Genomic DNA, 21127 nt, shown 5'->3' with positions numbered 1-21127 from the left:
TGTTGTTTCACTGTTTCACTTACCTGAGAACACACACCAGCCAAGTCAAGGTGAAGATGGGTAAGACAAAGGCAATGACAGCTGAGGAGTGTAATGTGCTCAAGAGCAAAAGGATGAGTAGATGGCATCGAGCGCGTCAGCTCTAACAAGATGTCCTTGAACCAGCACTTGAAACGGGATGTGCTCATTGCCTCAGGAAAGTCATTTGCCTACAAGGAAAGTAGATACTCGATTTGCCTCAGCTCTGCAAAAAGTACTATCCACAGAATTGCATATGTCACAGTGAGTGTTGGACCACACCCATAGTCAAACTTGGCTTTCAATTTGTTGTCAGTTACACACCTGTAAAGGTTCGTGACTGTATCTTTCGCTGGTTGAATGCTATTGTGCTGGAAAAATCTGTCCAGAAAATGACAGAAAGACAGACAGATAAACACCTGCCAAAGCACTTAAAAACCATCTTTGTTTTAGCTTCCGCTGCAGCAGGTGTCTCCAAGAGCGCACACACAACTCTATGCCCACTTGTAGCTGGTTGCCGGCACATTTTTATACACATGAGTCTGGCATGCTCAGGCACACAGAACATTATATTATACAGACTGTAAAATTATGCCTTTGTGTGTGTTTGTGTGTAATGTCCCAGTGTGATGCTTACACCACTTAGGAATGAAGCTTTGAAGTACTTTGAAATTATGGTGCAACAGATTGCAGTTGTTGTACTTAAGAAATGCAAATAGTATTTTAAAGGAATTCAAATGGGATGTTTTTCTTTTCAGCAAGAACTTTGACAAAAAAACGCATTAAAAAGCCTCATAATTGCAGTTGAAGCATAAATTGTCTATGTTAAAGGTGTTATTTTAGCATCACAACACCTTAATAATCAAAGTTAAGTCTGATATTCTGCAGTGTGATAAGCCTTGGCTGTCATGAACATCAGATTATCTTGTGGACCATCAGAAAAACCTCTCACTCTATAATCCCAGTGCATAATTAACGCTCTCAGCATATTTCCAAGTCTCTGATACACACCTTTTTTCCTAAAAAAAAAAAGTGTTTAACTCATTTTTTTCTCAGTGGAGTGGATCAAAACGCTAGCGTTTGCTTATTCTCTCCTCCTCTTTCTCAATCAGCAAATTTTCCCTTTGATCTTTTATTCATATGATTAAGTCTGTGTATCACCAGACTCTTCATTTTACATTTCAATATATGATGAGACCATCTTTGAAGTAGGGCCTGCTGCAGTGGAGTGACTTTGGCGAGCAACTTTTTTTTCCCTTCATTTTTTTCTGTCTGTAGTGTTGCCAATTATTGCCAACTTGGAAACATTTTCCATCTTGTTAATTATCCATTTTAAGTAGTTTGACCCTGAATGTAAACACACACACCCACACACCCACAAACAATATGCATGTTTTTCATCTTACATGTAAAAAATAAAATACTCCGATGCTCCAAGGCACCCTATTCCCTATATTATCTCATTCTTGTATCACCAGAAATATGTTATCTCTTTCATGAACACATATTTTTTGTATCCATTTAGATTCAGTATTCATTACATTTCCCTTTTTACTGGTGCTTCTGTGCTCCCTCACATGTATTTTTCAATTGCTTATTTTCCCCAGTGCCAACAACCTCAATTCATCCTCCCTGCCCTCCTTTGCCTGTTTGCCCTTCCTTTCTCTCACTCTCTTATAGTCACATGTCTTTTCTATCACTCCCCTTTATGTTTGACACCATTCCTAAATCAATACCTTTAACCCTTCCTCTCTCTCAGCACATCACCACCCCCAAGCCGCCTCCGCCTCTCTTGTCCTACTATTTCAGACTTTTCCTCAGAAGATAAAAGGTTTAAGAATGTTTAATGTCAGATGTGTGAACAAAGCACATGAGCAGGCTCAGTCAGCCAGGATTTGACTGAAACCTATATAAAGCCTAATGAGGGAAAGACAAAATGTGGTAAACTCCCATGTAATAACAAGACAAAAGTGGTAGGATTTGACAAAGGTGAGAAAGGAGGGAGTGTGTATACGTGTAAGCAATAGGCTGTGTAGGGGAAAGACAAAATATTGTGTAATTCATATTTTATGAGGCTTTTTCTTCAACTAAAAATGGATCAAAATTGTTTTGATGTGTTTGATGTTGCTTTTTATCCATATTTATTCAGACCATGTACCATGACTCATAGCTCAGAGTGTTGCCCTGAGCTAAAGTGCTAGCATTGCACTGATGATGATCTTGCTAGGCATGTCAGTGAAACTGTCAATGCATATTTTTGTCTCTGTACCACCATGTAACCTGATACAGGATTAGGCGTGAAGGTTTGTTTTTCTTTAATTGCATGATTCACATGACACCGCACAACTGATTCTGCAGAAACACGCCTCTTTATAAACCCCGGCCTCTGTCTTTCACTTCCTCTACACCATCTACATCTCTTAGCACAGAAGCACTGGGATGTTGGCTGACTTTACAAAAGACATAAAAATGTATGCAAATGTACACATAAGCATGAATGGCCATTTTTGGGGGGCTCCATGAGCACTAAGAATGCTTAAACAAACAAACAAACAAAAAAAAGAATCCTGGTATGATTTTATTTGAGCCCCAAAAATACCCACTGTCACAGACACGGCAACTCTGATTCCATCTCTATCCCCTCTACCCTCTTACCCACATGCACACATATCTTCCTTCTACTCCTTTCACCTGCCCCACCTACCTTCCCCTTGCTGCTTGTGTACTGTAGGTGCACACCTAGAGCAATGGAGCAGCTGAACCCAGCAGTGGATTAGCAGTAGTGTGAGAGAGGCCAGATTCAGAAATATTCCTCTAGGGAAGTCAAGTCAGCTAATCCGACCCCAGTGCTTACTCTATCAACGCCCTCACAGCTGCACTTTGCCCCAGTACATACAGACACACATACACACACACAAACAAAATACAACCCAGGCGTGAAGATCTCAACTTAGATGTGAATGCCAAGGCCTATACCACCACAATATGTGTTCATGAAAGCAGACACATACTGAAGGGTATATGCGTTACATGCACACAAGCAGTTTGACACTTTTATTCAAACATGTGCACGCACTCATGCATACACAGAATGCGGGATACGCTGCAATGGTAGAAATCCCCCTAATGAGGCCCCCTGTGGGAATGCAGGAGGCCTTTGACCTGTGTGTGACACGGAAATCTTTCCAGGTGTAATAAGAAAATGCTGAGCATACTCACTAGTACAACAACCTATTTGGTCCCTAAGAGTTAGAGCAGTCTGAGTGGCTTTTTATTCAGCTGACTGATTATCTGGATGGTTAGTAAACTGGCCCCCGGGCTTCTTGTTCCAGTAGTAAGTACGTAAAGGTACCTTTAGCAGATGCCTTTGAACTTAAGTCCATAAATATTAGCACAAATGCGCCCCTATTCCCACAGAATACTCATCCATGCTCGCACAGATGTATGCAAGCACAGGAGGATGCATGTTCCATTTAGCATTTCTGAACTATTAATACACAGAGGTGAGCACACACCCACAGATGCACACAAAAACAACAGGAGGATCAGGCAGGAGGCTGTGTGATTGCTCATCAAGCAGCAAGGACGAGCTGGCGAGAGGCATCAATACGACTGAAGCCCACTCTCCTGGGCCCACCTGTCGATTACAGTGGCGAAGACAAGCCGCCTAGTGCCTCAATGCATTCCCAGCAGCCTCTGTTGAGCCTGTAGACACCTGAAGAATTCTGATGCCAGGAGGGAATGTGGGACCTTCCACTTCACACTGCCAGATATGCAGCGGTTTTCCTCTGCAGCATAAACCATTGCGATAAACAACTCTACAGAGAAATGGAGCAAGGATACAAATCTATCGCTCATGTGGTAGCGATTCAGTTTGTATGGGGTAGAAAGAGATAGATTAATATCTAGCTGTCCACAGAAACATGTAGAATAAGATTTTCACAAAGAACTACAATACATTTCTTAGACGCACAATAAACAGGGAATAAAATGCAATTCGCGAAATACGATGGCGATAAAGTGTTACAGCTATTTACAGGACAAAAATCCCCAATAAATCTTGTAGAATTGTAATTATAAATCCTGATTCCCCACCATTTGGCCTGCAGAGCTGAATTATGTTTTTGCTGTTTATCTGGCTGAAGGACAACAATCCCATTGCCCTCTGCAGCCTAATAATTAGGGAAGATTAGAACAGGATCAAGCTGTTTTCCCCATTTGCTCTCCCAAGGGACTGAAGGGTTATGAGTGTGAAGTTCATCCTGTCTAACCTTGTACACGGAGACATGAAAAGAGATGATTATCATGATGCAGATTTAAACTTTCTTTCTCTTTCTTTCTTTCTTTCTTTCTTTCTTTCTTTCTTTCTTTCTTTCTTTCTTTCTTTCTTTCTTTCTTTGTATAAACAGTTTGAATGCGTTAAAAAGGTATTAATGTAGGTATTAAGTATTAAATTAAAGTTTAATATTTTTGGCCATATCGTTTTAAATGATAAAAACATCAGTTGCTTTCCCTAACAAGGAGCTGGTTTTTAATTTCAGCACCATGGACAGCTCTCTTACTCTACTAAAAGCTTTTTTTTTGCTTCTTCTTAATTTCCTTATGACCTTACCCTGCTGATTTGACCAAAATAAATCTAATCAATAAGGAAAAAATATTGATTTTTATAGAGGTCATTGAAACTGCAGTTATTAATTGGGCCATATTCAAACCGAAGTTATGCACAATTGATTTGAGTCCGATCTGATATTCAAGCTCTGTTCAGAGCTGCTGCTCTCACACAGTCGAAACTTGAGGGTGTTGGATGTTCACTGCAATCCAGGAAATGTGTCGTAAAAATAGGAAGCGAAGCTTTGTGTGTTGGAGTTAACCGCTCTTGAAGCAGCTCTATCCGAATGTGTTACAAACATAATGATGTTCATTCTATGTGCAATCACGGCCCCTCGCTTCACTGCTCCCCCTTTCCTGTCCGTTTCAAAGCAGAGGTCGGCGACTCTTCCGAAGCTAGATGGCAGAAGAGCCCCACTGCAGCTGAGCTGCGCTTTGCGCCGTCATCGTTCCATCTTTGCATTGCAAATTGCCCAACCCCATCACTCCCAATAACAGCTCCTCTCGATCTCCAAAATGAAAATCAGAGTTATGGTGGGATTGCCTACCAGGCGTATTTCTTTCATCAGCTCTCGGGACGGGATGCTGCCTGTCTGAGTCTCAACTAACACCCCCACACCCTTTCCTCCTCCAACACACACACACGCACACACGCACACACACACACACACACACACACACACACGCTCTCATTAATACAGTACGACTCTTTCTCAGTATTTGCATTCTTCTCATAAAGATACCTCCCTCCTTCTCCTTTGCCACCCACACCTTGCTGTTCCCACTTCATGATTTGTTACCCACACATCCGCCAAATCATACTTACACAGGACGCTCTCCCTCTCGCACCCTCCCCTCCCTGCTCCCACCGCCACCTTTCCTCTCTCACTCTGCCTGGCTCAATTGCCGATCGATAAAGCCAGCATTCAAACTGTAGACCAGACTCTTCTCCGTCCTCAGCCGGTTTTTAGGGATTCAAAGGGAAATATGTTGAACGGCAGACACAAGAGCGCGCCAGCAGAGATCTTCGCACTTGATGCCCCTCTCAGCAGAGATGGTTGAGCCCTCGTCCAGGTTGCTGTGGTCCTATCCTAAAATTCAGTCTTGCTCACTTCTCTCCTATCAGCTGACGAAGCGCGGCGGGCGGCTCTGCCTGTTTCTCCTCTGAGAAGGGAATCTACTTAAACCCCTACAGAAAGAGAAAACTGGCCATAGGTTACATGTTTTAGTTGTGAACATGAAGGGGATTTACAGAGACGGATACTACGACGGATCTATTGAACTACGGGACGTTTTCAACAGGAGATGCGTTAAATGTGGCAGACGGGACTTTGTTCAAGCCAAAACGATGAGGATTAGAACGGGGATTGTTTTTTGGAACCTCGTCTTCTCACTGATGTTCACTTGTGTGAAAGGTACGAGCCACTGCCGCAATTCTCTGCATTTTCGAATGCGCTTGGTGTGCCTCGGTGTGTGTCTGCGTGCGCGCCTGTGTGCGTGCGTGCAAGAAATCACAACCTTTAACGTTACAGACGTGCACATAATAGCCTACCTCGGCTCTCTGGATGGACTTTTAAGGGACGCATTTCGGCGGTTTTGCGCTCAATGCCGGCTTTGACAGAGTCGCTCAATAGATATTCTTGCGGTAGCCTACGCTTCTTCTAATAGCCTACGTGAGCTGCTTTGCTTAGTAGGCTAACTGTGAATTGTTGAGGCGCAAGTGCACGCGCCGCAGATTGATCACGTTAAGAGATTTTGATTTTCTTTTGGGATAAAGCCGCGCGCATTTGATCGTTTCTGGGTCGAGTTTTTCAAGTATTTATGTGAGATTTGCGTCAGGCCGGTTTCTCACCAGAAACGTTACTGAACCCATTCAGGGTCCGAGGCAGGATAAGTGGTGTAGAACCAATTTGTTGGCTGGTATTTATCGAAGTTGCCAGTGCAGGCAGGTGTAAGGTGGGCTTCTTAGTATTCTGGTGGCTCTGTCTCTGTGTCTGACCATTTCAGTGCTCGATGTAGCTGGTGAGGTAACAGCTGCTTTAGTTTATTTTCCCTCTGTCTTCTTCTTATATGCATCAGCAAGATTTAGTCAGACCAACAACTGCACTAGTAAAATGCCACTTTCCCAGCAGTTTTCAAAATAAAGTCCTTAAAAAACGACTTTGAGCTCGATTGTGTCATCTCTCTGTTTTTATTTTAATTAGATTCATGCTGTTCACTCACTACAGCTTCTGTAAAAGTCAGTCAAAGCGACGAGTGCTTATTTAGCACACTGCAATTAACATGTCCTCATCCGCTGTTCAATGGCACGTAAACATTTGCAGAAAGCAAAAATGAAATTCTCGTGCCCTTGCAGTGGAGTTACATGTCGAAACAGAAGTGTGTGTGTGCATGAGTGTGTCTGTTTGAGTACCACACACTACTGGGTGAAATTCTAATTTCTTACTAAAATCAGACGCAAAGAGCGAAAGAGAGAGAAGCAAACAAAATACCCCCCCCCCCCCAAAACCTCCAAAATGTGTTACTTCTGAATGTCTTTGCGTAAAACACATTAACGATGTTTTATGCGTGTGACTGAATGGCTACCTATCTGTTGCATGCATTTATTTATTTCCGAATGTGGGGACTCACAGATATTAATTTACATGCAGATTGCTCGGCCTGTGAGTAATTCCAATGTCTGTCTCTTGGGGGTGGATGAGATGTGCAGCATGCAGAGTAGCAGCGCCCACCAAGAATGAGCCAAGTCGAGTGGAGCAGAGTCGGGCACAGTGCTGTTTCATCACCACCCACACTGTGGCAATGTCAAACCTTGAGGCCACTGCCAATCCTCCTAGTTCTGTTACTTATTAGGGAGACAGCCAGCCAGGAATTGGGGGAGGGCGTTGGGGGAGGGAGAGGAGGAGGACGTGAGGAAAGGGGAGAAGGCCTGGATCTTCTTTTGGAAAAGAGTGGAGGAAATAGTGACACGGCGCAATGAGAGGAAGAAGAACTATGGAACAGTTGTTGTTCCTCAGCCTCTGACAGTTGACACAGTGTTTGCAGAAGTAAAAAGATATCTGCTAGATCTGGCCTGTGACTCACTTCTCCTTCTAAGATAATGATGCCATAAAAAAGACTCCTATCTGGCAGGGTTTGTACAACAGCACTTTTCTAGAGGTCCTTTTTCAGTGACTATAATTAGATTATTTTTGAGCCAGGATCCTGTCCTGGGTGATGCACAGTTCTGATTCTTAGGTATCGCCATCACCTGTCAAAATCTTGGCACTGTGCACATATATAGTGAAGTTGAATGAAAGTTTTGCAACTTGTTGTGCAGAACAGATACAATGTCACAATTTCATTTAAAAAAAAAAAAAAAAACCTCATTGCAGCAGTTCGATTAACTGTGGAAATTCAATGCAACTTGGTCATATCCTTGAAGAGAATACAATACTGCGTATACAAATTGAAGAGGATAAACTGTAGATATTGAAGTTTTTTCTGGTGGTTTTAAAGATAAAGTCCTTAAAAACATGAAGAAATAGATGATCAAAATAACTGGTTCAAACACCAATTGAATTCCTTTGCGCTGACAATGAACAATCTGTCTCTCATCCCTTGGGTACAAAAGCGGCCTTTGTCCGTTTTTTATGGTTGTCGCAATGCGTTCATCGATCAGTGGACAATCAATATTTTCACAACAATAAATCTTCTGTACTTACAGAAGAAATGGATAATATCATGTGAATGTGAGTGGTGATGCTCTGAAGAACCAGACTGTGGTTATGTGCACAGCTTGCTTCATCTGCCCCCTTTACTCGTATAGTGTTTATGGTTATTAGAATAGTGAAGCAGATGGATGCTGTTTCACTTTATATTCATACTTTTTATGGATTTAATTAATTTTCAGTGGTATTTTGCATATCAAGATCTGCTCAGACATTCATTTTTTGTTGGTTGGGTCTTACAAATGAAAATTAGGAAGGTGTGTCCTCATAGGAAGCTGAAGGGGCAAAGAGAGCACAGAGGCACTGGGCTGTATCGTGGACCCTTGAAAAGACAATGAACGATTAATGATTGCGAGCAGATTGTTGAAAATTGTCCATCTGTCGTGTGGCACTGCTTCTGTTTATTGTGATTACATTGTATTTCTAACATTTTCTTCTATCTCTCACGTGTGTGTGTGTGTGTGTGTGTGTATGTGTCTTTATTAAGTCTATACTGGGCAGTCTCTAATTATTGGTAATCAGGTGGGTTCTACACAGACTGTAATCTGGCCACTGAGCCCTTGATGAAGACTTTATCTCAATGTGATTATGTAAACAGGCTGGGAAGGCTGCTGGGCCTAATCAGGATTACAATTTGTCTGTGTAATTATATTCTATCTTGTGGGAATGCTGGGCATTATCCAACTGCCTCTAAGGTCCACAAAAATGGTCAAAGAAGATGAAGAAGTACAACCCATGCAGTTCCAAAAAAGTTGGGATGGAGTTTAGTATGTAAATAAATATGCAGTCCAGTGATTAACTAAACCATATAAACCTATATTGAATTGTAAATTGTACAAAAACATCATTTTATACTTGAAATGTAGGCATTTTTATTATTATTATTTAAATACTTATTGAACTTGTGCTACAAAAAGGTAAAGACCTGACAGAACATCTCATCGCTAATTAGGCTGACTGGCAACAGGTCAGTAAGATGATTACTGAAGGACATCCCAGACTGACCGTTTCTTTCAAATGTAAAGGAAAGACATTCTGGGCAAATTGTTTGACATTCCAGCATTTAATAAGATGTCTTTGTGCTATACTAAATTAAATACGGATATTAGATGACTAGCAAATCATTTTCGTCTGTGTTTGCTCAACTTTACAGAGTCCCAAAATTTTGAGGGGAAACAAAAAAGAGGATTTTACTTGGATGTGTTAATAAGCTCTTTTCCTGGATGATGATACGTGAACTTGGAACAGATAACATTTTACGCTCTGGCTTTCTTATGTTTCTTTCAGTGCTGATATCTTAATGGATAGTCCAAGTGGCATACCAAAGTAATACTCAGTCACCCACTGGCCGCTCGCTCGTGGCTTTAAGCCTGGGCCAAGCTCTTAGATGTTGCTGACAGGCCCCTGTGAAGCCTGGATATAGTTCGCTGCTTCTGATGAAGTCTGTTTTAATATAACTAGTATTCTTGGGGGAGATAGACTGGCAACATCTTGTATTCAGGAAGATAAACAGCTCACCGTTAGCTGAGATTAAATGCAATATGTTGAGGTGAGGCCAAATTGAGAGTCAAAGCTACAAATTCAAGCTGGACCCTGTTGTGCACATCAGGTGCCATTTTAAGAGAGGATTAAACTCATAAATGTCTGGAGTTATACTTACTGAAAGAAACTTTTCATTTATTTAACAATATCTGTGCATTTCTCTTTACATTTGAAACAAATAAACCAAAAGAAGGAGATAAGTCATGGGACATAAATTTGGAAACAGTTGCAGTTGTTGGCCCTAGTTGGGAAACACTATTGAAAGAATTTTGCTTACACACCAATTAAAAGGTAATATCGTAAGAGATGATATTCTGATCTTTTGTTATAATTACTGTTCTTAAATGTTTCTACAGTGCAGTATATTTTCAGTAGTACTAAATTCATAACACATGCATGTGTCTTCATGGATGTTCTTTCTCAGTGCCCACCTGTTTGTGTCTGTGGTTGTCAGCTGAAGTTCTGATGTGTGACAGGAGAGCACTGTCTGGGAAAATAAATGAAGCAATGTGAAGCTAACTATAAAGCTAGATTGCTCAGTGGCTGTTACCATGAATCTACAGCATGTCTTCTCAAATAAACTAAACCAATTTGCTACCAATGTTTACAATGTTTCGGAGGCAGCACATGGACATTATATAATCCATCTACACACACAGGTAGACCAAGAACAGGCCCCTTTAGCAAATGAATTATTCGATTTTTCAAAAGGTAGCTTTGTGTTCTTTATATTTGGTCTCACAGAGGCTGTGCTTAATTAAACAAATTTCTTGTAACAAACTACGAGTGGCCTGTCAGTCTTACTCGATGTCAAATATCAGTGGCAAAGACACACAAAAGTATGGAAAATGTAATATAGGGACCTGTTTGCATGGTATTGCTGTTTTACTAAAGAAATATTGGGCCACTCTCATTCTCTGCCAGTTTAGTTACCTCATCCTGGTGCTGAAACTGAGACAAGATGCTCACAGAGTGGCATCTTAGAAGCTGCTGAATTCTTTACAAATACTTTAATCTGAAAGTTACTTCTTTTTATCTAAAAAATAAAGTCTCTTATCCAGTGTTACAGGTGAGAAGACACAATAAGGCTTCTGCTGTGCATAGTGAAACAACCCATTGATTAACTAATAATGAATTCAGGGTGTCATGCTGTTTGCCTTAGCTTTTTGTCCTGGCCTGTAGAGTTGCATTTCTTTTAAGCAGTTATTCATCCATTTCCATATCTGCACATATTGGGGGTTTTTTTTGTTTGTTTGTTTGTTTTAACTTTGCCTGTTTAACATGGTTTGTCTGGTTTGTCCAAAATGCTTCTTCTTTCAATTTTCTCCATTGAACCAGGACTCGCTTTTTTCATAAAAGCATTAATAAGTCATCAGTTAGGTCCATTTAAAACACAACTTAGGTTTTAATATGCTGCAAAACAAAGACCTTACAAGGTGGCAGCCCAGGCTGAATAAGAGTTTTACATAGAAAAGATAAGTGGCCAGATAAAAAACAAATTCTTATCCTGTGCATCTTTCTTATGTCTCTTCGGGAAAAGTGAAGTGTTGATGTTATTGTTTGTTTGGGAGATTGGAGGCTTGAGCGACAGGCATCCTATTAGATGTGTTGTTGGCTCACAGTTTTGTGTTGTACAGCAACTCTCACAGCGGTGGTCTGGCATCAGGTGCAATATGCCTCAGTAGCACTTTGAGGATCTACTGGTGTCTAGCCATAAAATACCACATCTGCTGGGAAGTAAGTAAAGCACGATGAGCTACAGTAGTAGTTATTAAACTAGGCCACACAGACACACAATCGCTGTTATTTCTGTACACAACAGTGTGTGTTCATACTTATGCATGTGCCAGCTGGGATTCAGCGTGACAGTCTATTTGATTTGACCATTTTTCACCTGAGTATGTGTGTGTGTGACCATGCACTTATGCATGTGCCAGCTGTGTTTCAGTGTATTTGATTTTACTATTTTCAGCTCAGTGGTTGGCAATTCAAAATCACCAAATGTAATACTTCACAGCCCTTTCCCAAATTGCAGTGACACACTCATGAGGTAATAGTGATTCTCTAGGAAGCCTCTTTTCTGTTTTTGTTGTAGGGAGCCCATTTCCCTTTCATCAAGCATGCAGACAAGCGTAGTGAGGGACTGCGATAATGCACATTCTATCAATATGAAATGTAAAGGTGCAGTACAGCCACGCAGATAACATCCTTCTTTTTGAGGACATCAGTCTAAGATTCGTGTCTACTAAAGTTGCTGTTCTGGTTATGGTGAAGAAAAATTACTCTCTCTTTTTCACGCAACACTTTAAGTCTGTAACTCAGAGAACAGTTTTTGATAGCTCTGAGAGAAAAGTTCATGAAATTGGATAGCAGACGTTCAAGATTCATGATCCAGAGGTATACCAGCAAACAAGCAACAAAAAAGAGAGACAGGAGAGAGACTCTCTCTCTCTCTCTCTCGCTCACACACACACACACACACACACACACACACACACACACACACACACACACACACACACACACACACACACATATATGTATTCTCACATATATCTCTGTTCTTTTCAAAAGCTATGATCATTGAAGAAATATGCTATAACAGTTGTACAGCAACCACAGAATGACAGAATGACTACGACCACTCGATCAAACACCAACAGGTTTCAAAAATACCCACAAAACCAGCAGAAAATTTAGTACTAAAATTTCCACTTGAAATATCCATAGATCTGCAGATTTTGCACTTGTGATGTAACTGTCCCAACCTATTATTTGGTGTGTTGCAGAAAGCAATCTCCCCACTGGAACACTCAGTAAACATACTAAGGTTTAAGGTCATTGCTGATCCCCAATAATTCAAGTGCAGCTTTGATCCTGGTGTCTGCAGCTATATTTGGCTTTCGTTTTTAGCATTTTGTGAAAGAGTCCCTTCTGTTTGGATCACAATATTCAAAACCCCAGCCTCAATTAGCTTGACAGTGCAAGATTTAAAATCAGCACTCTGAATCATCAGCACCGTGTTACACAAGGTCCTGATGATTCTGTGTTTTGTAAAGGTCACGGAAGCAACAGCAATACAGGGACTTTGCAGCAAATGAAGTCTATGAGGATATTTGTTGACCTTTGCTTTGCTTTGCTTGGAAAGACCTCCTTCTTTACAGCCAGTGCTGTGTAACAGGCCTGATGGATATCTTTATAATGGCTGATTCACCGTTAAGGTCGGGTGCAAATCAATGCAGGTTTTTTTAGTGCTAAATTTGATGGCTAGGGGAGGTGCTATGGCCTTCCCCATCCATTGTATTAGGCCATCATCGTGAACAATGATGAAATGCCATCCAGACCAAGAGGTGTCCTTGACTAAGCATTCACTACAATCATTCATGAGGAAATGGAGTATCAAGCAAGCAGAGAAATTACTTCAAATACATGTGGGGGGAAAAGCACGAGGTGCACAGCTGTTTTAAGTATCTTTATGTTTATGCACTGCAATTGTTTTACAATGTCTTGCAACAGTTGCAAACATTTCTAAGTTGCTTTTGACAAGAAAAGAAGAAACCAGTTCCCCTCGTCCATCTGTAGTTTCTCCGGTCAGTTTATGTCACATAAACACACTTAACAGGTATGCGCATATGTGGGGACAAATGTAAGTCGCTTTGTTTCAAAGCATCTGCCATACATTTTAAATGCAGTGATGCACTCTGACATTGTCTGACTTTGTTTGTGTAGCATACTTTCCGCTGACACTTTTGTCCTTTAACAATGCCTAGTAGAGACCTTTATCCAAATGTTGCGCTGCAGTGTGTGCCCTTGTTCTTCTTTTTATTTTTTCCCTCGACACCTTTTAGAGCGACATGCAATTGATGAAGAGCAAATCTGCAAAGCATTATACATTGTTTCTCAGTAACTGATGCCACTTTCAGAATAATGTGACATTTTATTCCATTAACGAAAACACTCACACACCTGTGGTGCTCATGGAGGGGACGAACAACATTTCTTTCAGCCTACACTGAAAGCCACTAATTAGAACACAAAAGGATTTATTTCAATACTACACTGATTGCTGAAGCTTTTTGTTAGATTAGATAAACTTTATTGTCATGTGCAGCCTGCCACATAAAACGGACAAATAATACACAGTCAGTAAAATAGAAATACAAAACAATAGACAGCAGATAAAGTTAATAGACTTCAAGGGCAATATAGCAAATGGAACACAATAAATTTGCCAAACTAAAGGCCGCGCTCTTTCATCAGAATGCAACAGTTTCACTGCAGGGGGAGAGAAGAGACTCTGTGTAGCAGTTAAATCTGCCCTGCTGGATCCTGAAGCGACTACGGTGCAGGTTAAACTATGCTTGTTTATTTTCTGTGCCTATTTAATGATAGTCTGTTCAAAAATAGTCAATTGGGATGGGCAATCTCTCATACCCATCAGCAACCATCCATTACCCAGTGGCCTGTTTGTCACTCATAATAATGCGGATGGCAGTAAAATGACTGCTCCTCCCCTCTCCTGCTGCACATAATCACTGCTCTTTATGGCCCAATACAGATCTGCATTAATGGCGGAGGACAACATATTGGCTGTTTACTCGTTCATGGTGCACCAATCATTTCATACACCAGTCCATGTACTGAAAAGCCAAAAGTGCTGTCTCTCATTTTCCTTCATGCCTAAAGTAAATCTTAAATAACCCACTTAGCATGCAACAAATTTGTTTAGCCCTTGAAAATAATAGGATATTCTCGATGATGCATAATATATTTTGTTTACAAAATCAATCTTGTTTTTCATCCCGTGGTTCATTAACTGGTTCATTCTGCCCCAAATCTCTGTGCTCACTACACAAAAGGAGATTACATTCAATAGTTCTGTCTCACCCTTTTCCTTTAGTGAGAAGCACAACAAGGCCAACAACAAATATACATATGCATACTCAAACACGTGCACGCACCCACACGCACACACAAACAGAAACAACAGCACATACGCATTGCACCCTTATTTTAGATTGACAAATATTTTTGGAAATCTCATCAGAGCTGCAGACAACTACCATTTGTCTGTCTTTGTCTTGCACAGCAAGTATAACAATCTGTTATCAGCTTCAAAAGTGTGGTGTGAAAAAATGGACCGTACTTGTGTGCACGTCCAAAAGGCTAGGGGTAAATGTAAGCATTTGAGGAACAGCTGGGGCCATTCTTGAGATGTCTGTCAGGCTGCCTGGCCGCCTGCTGAGGCCACTGTTTCTGCCAGACTCATGCATTATGATACTGATTCATATTTTTCGGAACCATATTTTCCCTACTGTGCAATCACAGCATGTTGTTAATTTGGTTTCTCATCACAATTTATGGACATTTTTGCAGCGTGGCACTAACATGGGGTCAGAGAAAACTCTGGGGACTGCCTTTCACAATTGAAATGATGATGGAGGTTAGAGCAGGCAGCTGAGCGGTCACAGCAAAATTCAAGGATGAGATACTGTTGGTCTAAGTGATAAATTGATTTAGTGCATGTCCTCTCTCCTGTACAAGGAAGCGCATGTTGTCGTTGCATTTTCCTTTGAAGTAACAAGATGAATGCTTACAGTGTTCTTTTTATAGATGCAGCTTTTATGGAGCTGACAGCGCTTAACATATTACAAGCTTGTATGATTCACAGCATTGAAAAGGGGGATTCTAATTCATTTGGGGGGGGAAAGGGGAAAAACAAGGGAGCCAAGAGATATGGAAGTGGGGATGGGAGGTAGAGTTGCTGAGAAGGAAGGAGATAAAGAACAATTCTTGGCAGAGGGGAAAGTGAAATAAAAAAGGCAAATAAGACACACATAAGTAGGAGAAAAATTGTAACACAATGGTGGAGAAAAAAAATAACAAATGGCGTGAGACAGTTTTGAGAGTTGAAGCAAGGATAATGACAGATGAAAGGAATACATAAAGCTGAGTAGAAAGTGGGAGATAAAGGTAGAAAGAAGGGGGGGGGGGGGAGATATCTTGGCAGTGAGCATCTGTTCTGTCATCCCCAGGACATCACAACAATCAGCCACACAAACACTTCTAAGCAGTTCACACAAACAGCTTTACTCTGAATAGTTTGCGACATTAATCATCTAATGCTTGACAAACATTGAAATAATTCAAGGACAAATAGAGCTCTTTTGGGTGGCGGGTACAATACAGAGGCAATAATAGTAGACTTTTACCATTTCCAGGTTAGTTTGTCAAAGACCAGCACAAAACGCACAGGCTGCTTCACTTTTATGTTATTCTTCTGTTCAACACACTGTTAACACACAGGTACAAAACTGTGTGCTGCCCTTTCCATAGTTCAAGTTTAGTTTACTTTTAAGCAGTCGTAGTTATGTAGCACTGATGTAAGCTTCTGTGTCTATCTATCTCCATATATTTTTACTCGACTGTCTTACAGTCTCACTCGGCCCAAATCAAATCAAATGTCAGCAGTATTCTTTTTGTTATAACATTTAAAGAGGTACCCCAGTGATTTAGTAACACAAAGTGAAACATCAAAGCACCAGAGAACAAGATCTCCTGACTTTCGTCCACAGCATAGGTCAAGTTACAAAACACTGAAACTTACCACATTTCCCATAATGCAACTTAATAGCCTATTTTAAAATAGTAAAGGGACTGCTACTTATATAGTGGTGTTCTATTTGCTTGAACAATCAGAGATGAGATAAGATAAGATTTATTAGTGCAACAGTTGGGAATTTCACACTATAACACCAGCAGAGTGGACAAAGCAGCATAACCTAACAACAGCAAGGCCATCTATACTACAAGCCTCATTCTCCCATTCTCACAAGCTCGTTTTTCTATGCTTAAGTGCTTTCTGTCTAACAGTCACACTCCGATGAACGCATCAGCAGCAACTCCAGGTTCAGTATCTTCGCCCAAGGATACTTTGTCATGCAGACTGGAATATCCAGAGATCGAATCACCAACCATCCGATTGGTAGACAACCTGATCTACCTCCTGAGCCACAGCCACTTCAGAAATACTTTAATCCCACCAACCATTCTCACTATGTTATTAGATCTATTCTAGTCACAAGTTTTAGTTCTCTTTGGTTTTGAGTCATGTCTCCAGTGTTTCTGTAATGCCTGCCTTTCTCTTATGCCTTGGTTCTTTTTCATTTTTGTTTTGTTTAGCATTAGTATTCTTGTTACGATTGGCTATTTCCTGTTTTACTTTGAGGGGCTGTTTCTTTTTTTGTCCTGTGTACTTCCTGTCTGTTGTGCCCTGAGTCCTTGACTGTTTTCGCCTCCTCGTTGTTAATTGAGCTACCATGTGTTCCTCTACCTGCTGTTTCTCATTAGTAATGCTGCACTTCCTTTTGTCCTCACTGAGTAATCTCTCTGTTTAACTGGATGGATCCTGTTTATTGATTGATGGATTTATTTGGATTCCTGCTTTCTTAACTGTTTTTGACTTTGTTATTTTGTGCCTGTTTGTGTCAGCCATTAAAGTTTTATTTTTCAGCCGTAAACAACCAGAAACAGACTTCATGAGGGTGGTTTGAGGCCCTAACATCTTCTAATGAGCCCTGTGGTCACTGCCTGGCAATGTGGAGCCCACCTGGCATTTGCCATAGAATACCAGAATTGGCAGGTCCACCGCTGTGCCCTGTGCTTTTCACATGAGCACCCTGAGCAGATGACAGAAATGAAAGCGTCTGGAGAAAAGGCAGAGAACATTATGATGTCTGTCACATCGTTCAGCATGATCGGTGATGGTGGTCCATGCAGGGACTTCTACTGGCTAGGCAGCTTGACTGCCTTTGGGTACTGGGATGGAATGTTTGGGCCTATTCTAAGACCCTATGTTGGTGCAGTGGGTTCTGGGTTCCTCCTGGTGAATAGCAATGCCCGGCCTCATGTGGTGAGAGTATGCAGCAGTTTCTCAAGAATGAAGGAACTGAGCATTGACTGGTAGCCTGACTGAAATCCAACAGGACATCTCTGGGACATTATATTTCAAGCCAACCAATGCTGCAAGATTGTACCTCAAAGTGCAGTGATGCTCTGGTCCCTGACATTGTCAGGCATGCATTGTGTACATGGGGGCAATACAAACTACTGAGTAACATTTTGAGTTGCTATAATTAAATTTTGGCAAAAATGGACTAGCCTGCCGCATCACTTTGAATTCAACCTTCTGTAGGTTGATCATTTTCATTTCCATCAAATGATATAACACATTACCCAGTCTATATCAGTAAAGATATATTTATATATTTTAAACAGTGTATATTCCACTCATGGCAGGACCTCTTTGAATACAGCATAGGCAAATTACCCAGACTTTATGTATAAAATTTGTTGAATAGCCTTTTAAACAAACAACGCATGTCTTTTTCCTGTTGATAATTCTGTGTAAGACTAATCTTGTAGACTAAATGGAATGTCACAGAACATTATGTTAATTTTATTTGGCATGACTTTCTGTGGTAATGGCTTGGTAAAATTGAATTTTGGCAAAATGTATTCAAAAATATTTTCATAAAAACAGCAGAGATCACTTGGAAAGGAAACAGAGCCAGACATCAGGATTCGGATAGTACTTTAATATGCATTTTCTCCCTGTACAAACCAAATCTTTGTAATGTAAAACAACAGTAGTACAGCTGCAAACATTGCTTCTCAAATTTTTTTTTAGACCATGTTGTCTTAGGAAGACATAAAAATGCAGCAGCACAGCACCTACAAATATCACATTACTTATTGGCCAGACGTGTATGTCATGCTGGCAGATTTCTGGTCCTGATGTGCCATCAAAAATCCACATTTTTCCACCCATGCTCATAACTTTGGTGGCTTATTGATGAGTGCTGTTCTGGCAATTTATGATATTCCCAAGAGTGCTTGAATGCACATAAAGCACCATGTCACAGGTTGGATCATGTTGACCCTGTAGGCGGCGCATCAATGGTCCAAATTTGCCATGATTACCCAGTTTGCTCTGTGCTGGCGGAAATAATTGCAACTTAGATATGCAACAAATCTTGGCACGAATTTGTCTCCTCTGCATTTAGAACAGCAGCTCATCACCAGACATTTTATTTTATGCATTACATATAGAACTCTACTGACACACTATGTTTGTAACTGTTTCTATGAGAAAATCACAAGAGATTACATAAAAATGAACACGGGTCAGGGTGGACAGTGGGGTGGAGTGGGGTTAAGTTATTTGCACAGTATATGCATGAAGAACCCCTGTGCTTTGCTGGGTCATGACCCCGTTGAGTAAAAACTGCTGAAAAATGCAGTATTTCAGTGCATTATCATATATTTCATAATAGACCTTGTTTTGGTAGCTATACACAACTTCCATGCTTTTCTCAAAAGTAACAAAATGACAGTCTGACAAGAAGGAAATTAATTTTTTTACTTTGCTTCACAGTTTAACATTTTAACTGTTTTGTCACTTCAGTTTATAAAGCAACCAGATTATTATCTGTCTAGTTAGAGGGCATTTCAGTGGCACAACTGCCAAGTGATCTGTGTGTTTGCCTTTTTCCCATACTGCAGTGTGTGTGTGTGTGGGCAGCACACTATGCAAAACATCCTTTACTTACCAAGTGTGAAAAGCTAATTACACAAGGGGTAAATTGTGGGGGGTAAACCATGCATCTTAATTACGTTTGCATTTCATTAGACAACATGCAAGCTGGCCTGAAATGAAAAGGGGACGCTCTTTGCATTGTGACACAGTGTGCATGGGAGCAATTTTGTGTAACTACGGAAGTACTCTGGATGTGGAAGTGTGGAGGGAATAGGTGTGATATTGTGAAAACAAGGTTGTTTAGTAGTGGCACTTACGTTCCTTTGCATCAACACTACAAAGGTTAGCAAAGCAACCAGATTACTGTAGCTTGACAGTGATGGTATGGGGTTTAACATAATGTGTCTAGGGTATCAGTTCTCAGTAAGCTGGTGCAAGACAGATGACTAATCTGCTGTTAAAAGCTTGAAGCACCAAATCAGAAGACTTTACTTGTTGCCTATCTCTGGCACTTTTAGACCCTATAAAAAAGACTCTAATGACACATCACAATCTTTTTTAAAAGCATCCTCAGTTACACATTTTTTATATTACTGCAGCAGCAGCTTTCTGCATTTTATTGTCATTATTTGATCTGAAAGAAAACAGAAATCATAAATGGAAACACAAACTTGGCTCTTAGTCAGCTGGTTGCCAGATTTCCCTCGTAGCTTCTGCCAGCTGAGAACAATGGGGATTTTCCAAACAATTTGATCTCAGTTAAAGAAATATTGCACATGAACATCATAGGGTGCATTCAGTTGTTATGAACAAATGCTATTTGGAATTGTCTCTGTGCAGGCCTGTTTAAAATATCTCTTTTATTTATTGCTGCTTGAATGCTTGCAGCAGACGAAGTTTATCAAAATGAAGTACTCTTTTTGTTTCTGTGCTGCAGAGCATTTTACTTTATTATTCTTCAGCTGAGACTCTCACACAAACCCATTATATGCATTGGATAATGATGTTGTGTTTGTTCTCTTTCCTTCCAGGTTTTATCCATTCTTGTGGAGGCACTTTAAAAGGCAGGAATGGGACAATAGAAAGTCCTGGCTTTCCATATGGATATCCAAATGGAGCGAACTGTACCTGGGTGATTGTTGCTGAGGAGGGGAACAGGATTCATATAGTTTTTCAATCTTTCGCTGTGGAGGAGGAATATGACTTTTTATCTTTGTATGACGGGCATCCACACCCGGCTAACTTCAGAACGAGGTAAGGAAGCGGCAGTGCATCTTGAAGGCTGTGTTTGAAAGCTGGCAGACTGGGGTGGAAAGATGCAAGGGAGGGAAGCCTTCAGTGCTCAGTTCTGACAGAAAGTTTATCTTTAGGCTGCACATGACAAAGGCTACTTATTTTCTTCAGGGAGATGTCAGGCAAGTCTGATGTGGTGTGCAAGGGGTGTTGTGTGTCCAGTCTTTTCTGACATCGTTTTGAGTGGAAATGTAACCGCCTTCTGAAAACTGAAGATTTTTTTACTGAGGAGAAGGGAAGTGCTGCATGACTCTGATGGCTGATCTGACAGGTGCTCTTCAGTTAAAGTATACATAAAAAAACAAAGTCCACGAAATCTTGTGTTGTGATGCATGGGTTAGCTCACTACCTATCTTTTTTATTCGACTGCTTTACTGGAGGAGACAGAGGTGGAGACAAACATCAGAAAAACATGAAC

At 40.8% G+C, this 21127-nt stretch overlaps 1 protein-coding gene across 7 annotated transcripts in view; it reads left to right on the top strand.

The window, feature by feature from the left end:
• The first annotated feature begins 5467 nt into the window (after positions 1–5467).
• Positions 5468–21127, top strand: part of LOC146377328 (CUB and sushi domain-containing protein 3-like) — a 233650-nt gene continuing 217990 nt past the window's right edge. For all 7 annotated transcript variants that reach the window (XR_014801636.1, XR_014801635.1, XM_084943659.1 and 4 more), the window contains exons 1-2: positions 5468–6041; positions 20448–20670. Coding sequence is in view for 5 of the 7 variants with exons in the window: in XM_084943659.1 (XP_084799785.1) it covers positions 5864–6041; positions 20448–20670 (401 nt within the window). In the remaining 2 variants the exon portion in view is untranslated. The remainder of the gene's footprint in view (positions 6042–20447; positions 20671–21127) is intronic.

This window comes from Perissodus microlepis, chromosome 11 (genome assembly GCF_051167445.1).
Source record: "Perissodus microlepis isolate ML-2025 ecotype Zambia chromosome 11, ASM5116744v1, whole genome shotgun sequence".
Taxonomy (NCBI): Eukaryota; Metazoa; Chordata; class Actinopteri; order Cichliformes; family Cichlidae; genus Perissodus; species Perissodus microlepis.
This window is presented reverse-complemented; position numbering and strand designations above follow the sequence as displayed.